Source organism: Microcaecilia unicolor, chromosome 11 (genome assembly GCF_901765095.1).
Source record: "Microcaecilia unicolor chromosome 11, aMicUni1.1, whole genome shotgun sequence".
Classification (NCBI taxonomy): Eukaryota; Metazoa; Chordata; class Amphibia; order Gymnophiona; family Siphonopidae; genus Microcaecilia; species Microcaecilia unicolor.
Genome location: NC_044041.1, coordinates 122059737 through 122066903, shown reverse-complemented (window position 1 = coordinate 122066903; position 7167 = coordinate 122059737). Strand labels below are relative to the sequence as shown.

The following is a 7167-nucleotide window of genomic DNA, read 5'->3' as shown; positions in this document are numbered from 1 at the left end:
ATACATGTAATATCCATGAATATTCATAGAGTATATAAGAAGGGGATTGACTCCCAAATAAAGGGTTTTTTTGCCCAGACACACGAGAGGAGAGTTATTTTGCAACACTGTTTGATGTATTTAATGCTGGGGATGTGATCCTGGACCCTCCTATTTGCGTTCCAACCTCGTCCTCCTTCAAAGTGGCGAGCCGAGCCCCCCCCCCCCCCCGTGCTGACGTCAATTTGTCTGGTTCCTCTCCCGCAGGTCTGTTCTGTCTCTTGGGTGTGATAGTATTATAATAATATCAGTGCCCTCCTCTTGGGATGAAGATGTTATTAGACTAGCAGTGACCCCCTCTTGGGGCGATGATAGTGTTGGTATTATATTAGCGCCCCTTCCTCTCGGGGGGTGTTTCTGGCTCTGGCAGGGGGAGGAGCCGCCTCGCTCGATTCCGTCGTTTTCTTCTCTGCAGCGGGTTCTTCTACCTCTCTTTCTCTGGGCCCGGGCCTGGCCTTGGTTTGGGGATGTGGTTCTTCTCCCGGGACCCGGTCCGGGATTTTCCCTATGATGTGGAGCCGGCGGGGCAGCGGCCGGAGGAGGCTCCGGGGCCCGGGCTGTGGCGGCTGCGAAGCGGCAAGAGCCGGGTGAGAGAGACTCGGGGGGGAGGGGCGGCTGGAGGGAGAGGACAGGGGGAAGGGTGGGGGGCCACGGGGGTGGGGGGAGGCAGGCAGGCAGGCTTCCTTCCTTCACGTTATTATAGCAAGTCTTTCTGTACACAGTGGCCGGACCTGGCTGACGTGGCTGCGGCGGTGATCGGGTTGTGCAGCGCTCGGGCCTTGCCGGCTCCTTGCCAAGGGCCAAGTTCAATGCAGGGAAACTAAGTGTCCAGGATGCTGTGTTGAGCTCTCTCTCAGGAGTCTCGTGCAATTTTTTTTTAATCTCTCTAATTCCCCTGTATGCTTTCTCTCAGAGGCCTATTTTTTGACATGGCCCTTTGCATGACTCAGGCTGGCTTAGTTTATATCAGGAGGTCTCATTCATCTCTTTGTATGGCTGACTGCCCTGTACACTCTCAGACTGTGTCTGAGACATGTAGTCAGTGGTCTCATGTTGTGTCTATATTTCTCGCTGCCTTGGAGTCTCTCTTTGGAGTATCCCATCTTTATGTTAGGACTGTTGCTTCAGTGTCTCAGGCAGGACTGGAGTGTCTCTCACATTCTCATACCATGGCTATGTCAGGTTACTTTTGGGTGATATTTGGAAGTCTGTCAAAGGATTCGGGATCTGGGTGACCTTTTTTAGTTATTTCATGGTGTCTCTGGAAGTTCCAGCTGATTTCAGGAGGTCCCTGTCGGTCTTTGAGAGTTCTAGCCTGCTGCTCTGGAGAGTCTCCTGGTGTCAGGTTTTCAGGATATCCACAATGAATATTCATAGGTGAGATTTGCATGGTGCCTCCACGGCATGCAAATCTCTCATGAATATTCATTCTGGATATCCTAAAAACCTGACTGGCTAGGGTGCTTCCAGGATCAAGTTTGGGAACCATTGGTTAGGCTGACTCAGATCTTTTCTGGGTATGTAAAGTTGCTCGTGGGCAATATGTGGTGGCTATCATGGGATACTGTTGGGTTGAGGTCTCAGTGCGCTTCTTTAGGTGTTTCATGCTGCCTTTGGGAATACCAACCTGAGTGGGAGAATCAGTATTTCAGGCTTTCTTTGGGATCCTACCTCATGCTGTCTTTGGGATACCCGACTTGTCCCTAAGGGTCTTAGGTTATCTCTGGAGAACTGATCTGCAGCTGATGGTGGGTGAGGGAAGATACTTGTCTCTGAAGGTCCTGTCATATGTTGACATTTCATTTTCATGCTGCTGTTTTGTTGCTTTTCTGAAACTGGATGGGAGAATCAAGCAGGCTTGAGAATAAGGCTTTTTCTGCTGTCAACTGTCATTTTGTTTCTGGGATCTTGACACATTGAAAGGGTTTCAAGCTGTCTCCAAGGTCCTTGTTTGATAGTATCTAGAGAAGAGAATGTAAAGAGTAAGATTTGTTCTTCATGCAGCTGATGTCATGGGACAGTGGTGCAGGATGGTCCTGCTGTCTAATGGCAAAGACCAAAATGGCCCATCTATTTTGCCCAGCAATGATTTGTTTACATTGGGTAGATGCATATACAAATGCCTGCTTGAAATCCAATAGTCAACCCCTATTCCTCTATGCCCCTCACTTACAATATTAAAGTACTACCAGTGCTTTTAGGGTTGCAGCTGTCACTCCTTGCAGGTTAGCCATCCTCATGGTTTCTAGTAGGTCCACTGGTTTCAGGGTTATAACTTGTGTTCTGTGCTGCTTATCCCCAGTGCTGTTTTGGTTATGCTTTTTTACAGTGTGTGCTTTAAGGACAAATCAATGGACTGAGACTGATAAGGGAATGGGAGTCAATGAGAAGTACAGTAGTATCACCTACCATTGCTTTATTCCCCTTCACCCCCTTGGTGTCCTGCACCGCCTGTATTGACTAAATCGGTGGTTCTCAAACCTACCACCAGGCAGTCGGGTTTTCAGGTTATTCACAATGAATATGCATAAAAGATTATTACCTCCATTATATACAAAACTTTTCCATGCATATTTATTGAGGAGGGTTTTAAACCCCTCTCTTTGAGCCAGCCCCTCACAGCGGGGAGTACCTGCGAGGTGGGGTCCTGACCTCTCCCCCCTCGCTCGCTCCCCGCTGCTTAGGGCATGCGTGCCCATCGGTGCACGGCGCCATGTTAATGTCGGCTCCGTGCACCGGGGGGCACTTCGCCTCGCTTTAACATAGGCAACCGAGACCCTTGGGCCCGGTTATCAGTTACAATGCATAATAATCACTCGAGACACATGGACATTTCTTAAACATGGCATAACTTGGCCGCAGCTTTATTTTAAAATCAAACAACTTTATAAACATAAATCCCAGGTATACCCAAGCCAATCAGCTCGTGGCTTGGTAGCCAACCCAGTCCGCCGTCACAGCAAGACTGACAAATCGTAAACCGAGCTCCCCGCCGTGCAGCAAGGGATCTCAACCTTAAGCGCAGCTATCCCAGCTGTCTAGCTTACACTATCAGGCTTGGGTACCCCGCCACCAGCCCGGGGTAACGTAGCTTGCCCCGGGCCCCCCACTATAGGCAAGCTGCGGCCAGTTGAGCCAATTACAGATTCTAGTACATTCTGTAAATCGTTATTGAACAGGTCGTTCCCTATTGCGGATAGGTGGGTCCCATCTCTCCAGAAGAACCCTTGGCATAACTCCTCTGCCCACTCATGTGTGACCTGCCTACCGCCCATGTCTATGACCCAAGCGGCAATTTGCCTGTTAACTTTCTTTCTGGGTCTGCCCCACGGCTTCGAGTGTTTGTGGCTCCATCTAAGTATTATGTCGGACCAAATTATAGTGGTGTTGGGAAAGAGGTGGGAAATTGTGGCTAGGTCCCGCTGGGCTGCTCGAATCATTTTGATGCTGGAGAGGGTCCCGATGTCGTTCCCGCCTAGGTGCAATACAATGGCCGTTGGGGAGGCCATTTTGCCTGCGTGACGCTGTAATAGAGGGATCAAGTGCGCCCACTTCATTCCAGCAACTCCTATCCAGTGTATTCGTACTCCTCTAGGAGCCATGCCCAGATGTGGGCCATAAGGCCTTATTGCGGCCCGTTGAGCCGCCCATTTGATGAACGAGTGGCCGACAATCCACACACTTTTTGTCCCTGTAATAGAAAATATGGGTTGATCATAGACTTTCGCAGGACTTTCGAAGGAATGGATCCTCAGGAGCTTAGTCAAGATCGGGAGGCGGAGCTGGAGGTTGGGAGGCGGGGATAGGGCTGGGCAGACTTATACGGTCTGTGCCAGAGCCGGTGGTGGGAAGCGGGACTGGTGGTTGGGAGGCGGGGATAGTGCTGGACAGACTTGTACGGTCTGTGCCAGAGCCGGGGTTGGGAGGCAGGACAGACTTGTACGGTCTGTGCCAGAGCCGGGGTTGGGAGGCAGGGCTGGGGAGGTGAGGATAGTGCTGGGCAGACTTATACGGTCTGTGCCTGTGCCAGAGCCGGTGGGTGGGAGGTGGGGCTGGTGGTTGGGAGGCGGGGATAGTGCGGGGCAGACTTATACGGTCTGTGCCCTGAAGAGCATAGGTACAAATCAAAGTAGGGTATACACAAAAAGCAGCAAATATGAGTTATCTTGTTGGGCAGACTGGATGGACCGTGCAGGTCTTTTTCTGCTGTCATCTACTATGTTACTATGTATTGTAGATAGCTTGAAAACCCAAATGACAAGTGCTATCCAAGGACAGGTTTGAGAACCACTGGACTCTGGCCTAGATGCACAAAACTATAACAACCCTTTAACGACAAAATTTGCCACCGTTGCATGCATTATAGGCCTTTTTCTGAAGCCGCTAGCAGATAACTAAAACGGAATGCAAACCAGAAACTACCATTGAAATGTGGACAATTCGCAATGCACTAATCATACCGACGATTCTAACGAATCATTTAATATGAGAAATTTAGCGAGATCTCAGACCTGTCGCTCAGGCCTGAGCTGTCATCTCCCCGCTCCCTCCTGCACCTTAAAAATGCAAGCTGGCAAGTAAAAAAAAAAAAAAGTTATATAAAACACAAACTGGTAGTTCCCCACTTCCCCCTGCACTACAAATAGATTGGGAGGGGGCAAAGGTGCTCGTCAGGAGCGTCCTGTATGGGTGCCCTTGCCCCCCCCCCCCCGAGATCGCCACTGTTCCCCGCTTCAGCCGGTTTTAATAAAAACAAATCTCCACATTTTCTGATCCCCGGTCCCCCTCCCTTCCTGAGTTTCCTGTCCCTTGCTCCAGGGCTCCACCTCCCGCCATCCTCCGCCCCCGTGCCCCGCACCCCTGGGATCATCGCCGCCGCTCCCACCCTCCACCGGACCCCTCCTCCGCATTACCGTCCCGCGCAGCGCCTGTCACCTGTATGTGGAGGTGCTGCACAGGATAAAACATCTGATCGACAATTGCTTCTCCCTTCTCCGACGTCAGTCTGTTGTTCCTGTGCCCGCCCTCCATTGACGTAAGTTACCTACGTAGATAACTAACGTAGGTAACTTACGTCAATGGAGGGTGGGCCCAGGAACAACAGACTGACGTCGGAGGAGGGAGAAGCAATTGGCGATCAGATGTTTTGGTTAGTGGGGAGCCACGTGTTTGTGTTGTGGTTTTTTTTGGACGTTTGTGGCATGCGCAGAGTAGCCAGCATTGATACATTGTACTTCTCGATACCGCAACGAACATGTTTGACCTGTTTTTTTTGGTGCATGCATCGGTTTTTCAAAATCGTTAAGGACTTTAACGATTTAGATTTTTTTTACGTTTGTTTGATGCATCTGGGCCTCTGTGCCAATTTTTAATATGTTACCCTCTTATCCTCTTTCCTTACAGACTTTGGGTGATTCAGTCTCTATTTTTACATACGAGGTGAAACCCCATGCAGAGGAGCAGACACAGTTGGCCAGAGCGGCTTTCAAACGCCTAAAAACCTTGAGGCATCCAAATATCTTGTCTTTTGTTGATGGCTTAGAGGTATGTAATGTGTGGATGGGCTTGACTTTGGGGAGGAGGGAGGGAGGGACTGTTGCTACTATCTGAGTTTCTGCCAGGTACTTGTGACCTGGATTGCCCACTGTTGGAAATAGGATACTGGGCTAGATGGACCATTGGTCTGACCCATTATGACTATTCTTATGACCCAAGATCCTCAAGTTCAGAGAAGCTGCTCCCGTTGTTTCCTCTCCAGTATGTTTGTGAAGTGTATCTGACAATCTGCTCTGTACAGTTCATTGGTATTAATTGGTATGTTTTTGGCTCTGTTGGATCCTCTTTGGCCTTGTTTATGGGTATCCTATATTTTCTGTTCTAATTTTGTTTAAACTGTCTTAATATTTATTTAAAAAAAAGGTTTGAAGCTTTTAGGCCTGAGCTTTGTGTTTTTTTTTTTTTTTTTTTTAAATCTCTCACCATTTTTGTTCTTCAGTTGTATCAATAAATAGAGGGATCAATATTCAGCTGGTGGGGTCGACTTAGTTATTCCCGGATATTCAAAGCTGGGGCCCTGTCTGGACTTTGGCTTTGAATATCTGGTTATTTTTGAGCCGGCTAGCGCATAGCCATTTAAAGTTGATATTTAGCACTTAAGCGGCCATGGATTAGTGCATAAAGATAGGGCAGACTTTTATGTGCTAAACCTGGCCGCTTAAGGGCTAAATATCAACACTTAAGCGGCCAAGTGCTGACTCCGTTCCTAGAACGTTCCAACATAGCCGGCTTTGAGTTAGGTGTAATTTAACTAGATAGCAGCCAGCTAAATCGCTTTGAATGTCTACCGGATAGTTTTTAAATGTGTTGATTGGTGGTTCCTATCTGCAGATTCTGACTTCTAATTCATTCAGAATCAGGGCTGGAATCGGGTGCCATGAATTTTTCAGGCCCAGGGATTTTTATTTTCTTACATTCCTCTCCTCCCCCAATGTACCTAGTGACAGCCCTTACCTGTAGGCCATTCATCAGGGCTCTCTCCAAAACCCTATAAACATGGGCCCTAAATATCTGGTCATTAGGTGTCACCCATGAATGATAATCAGTTTCCTCCCCACTTCCTAGGGGGCTGTAAAACTGCCTCCACAGCATGCAAAGCTTTGTACAGTTAGAGGAGTGAAAGATCTAATCTGAACATCCAGTTAGGGACCTTCCACATGACAGTACAAAGCATGAGTCATCCTTGTTGTTTTCACAATTTATATGGGACTCTGAAAAAATTTCTCTGCTTGATATTTAGCTGCTACAGTAGTGCAGTTGGCGGCTTTTTTTTTTTTTTTTTTTTTTAAGATAGTCTGGATATTGGTTGTGGCTGATGCTGAGTATCTGGATAGAGCAGTGAGTCCCACTGCTTTCCAGACAGTGGTGATATTGAGACTATCTTACATTTTTTTTTTTTATCCGGCTACTTATCCACAGAGTGAGCTGAATATTGCTGCTCTCTGAATAAATTCCAGTTCCACCTATGGACCACCCCAGCACTATCTGGATAGTGCCAAGGTAGTTTGTAAGGATATTCATTGGCACTATTCAGATGATGTCACTGAATATTCATAAATATTTAAATATTTT

The 7167-nt window shown here is 48.1% G+C and overlaps 1 protein-coding gene across 1 annotated transcript in view; it reads left to right on the top strand.

Moving 5' to 3' along the window:
- The first annotated feature begins 379 nt into the window (after nucleotides 1-379).
- The window catches only part of SCYL1 (SCY1 like pseudokinase 1), a 110615-nt gene continuing 103827 nt past the window's right edge, over nucleotides 380-7167 (top strand). Inside the window, exons 1-2 of the mRNA XM_030217804.1 lie at nucleotides 380-626; nucleotides 5443-5583. Coding sequence (XP_030073664.1) covers nucleotides 507-626; nucleotides 5443-5583 — 261 coding nt within the window. The 5' untranslated portion in view covers nucleotides 380-506. The remainder of the gene's footprint in view (nucleotides 627-5442; nucleotides 5584-7167) is intronic.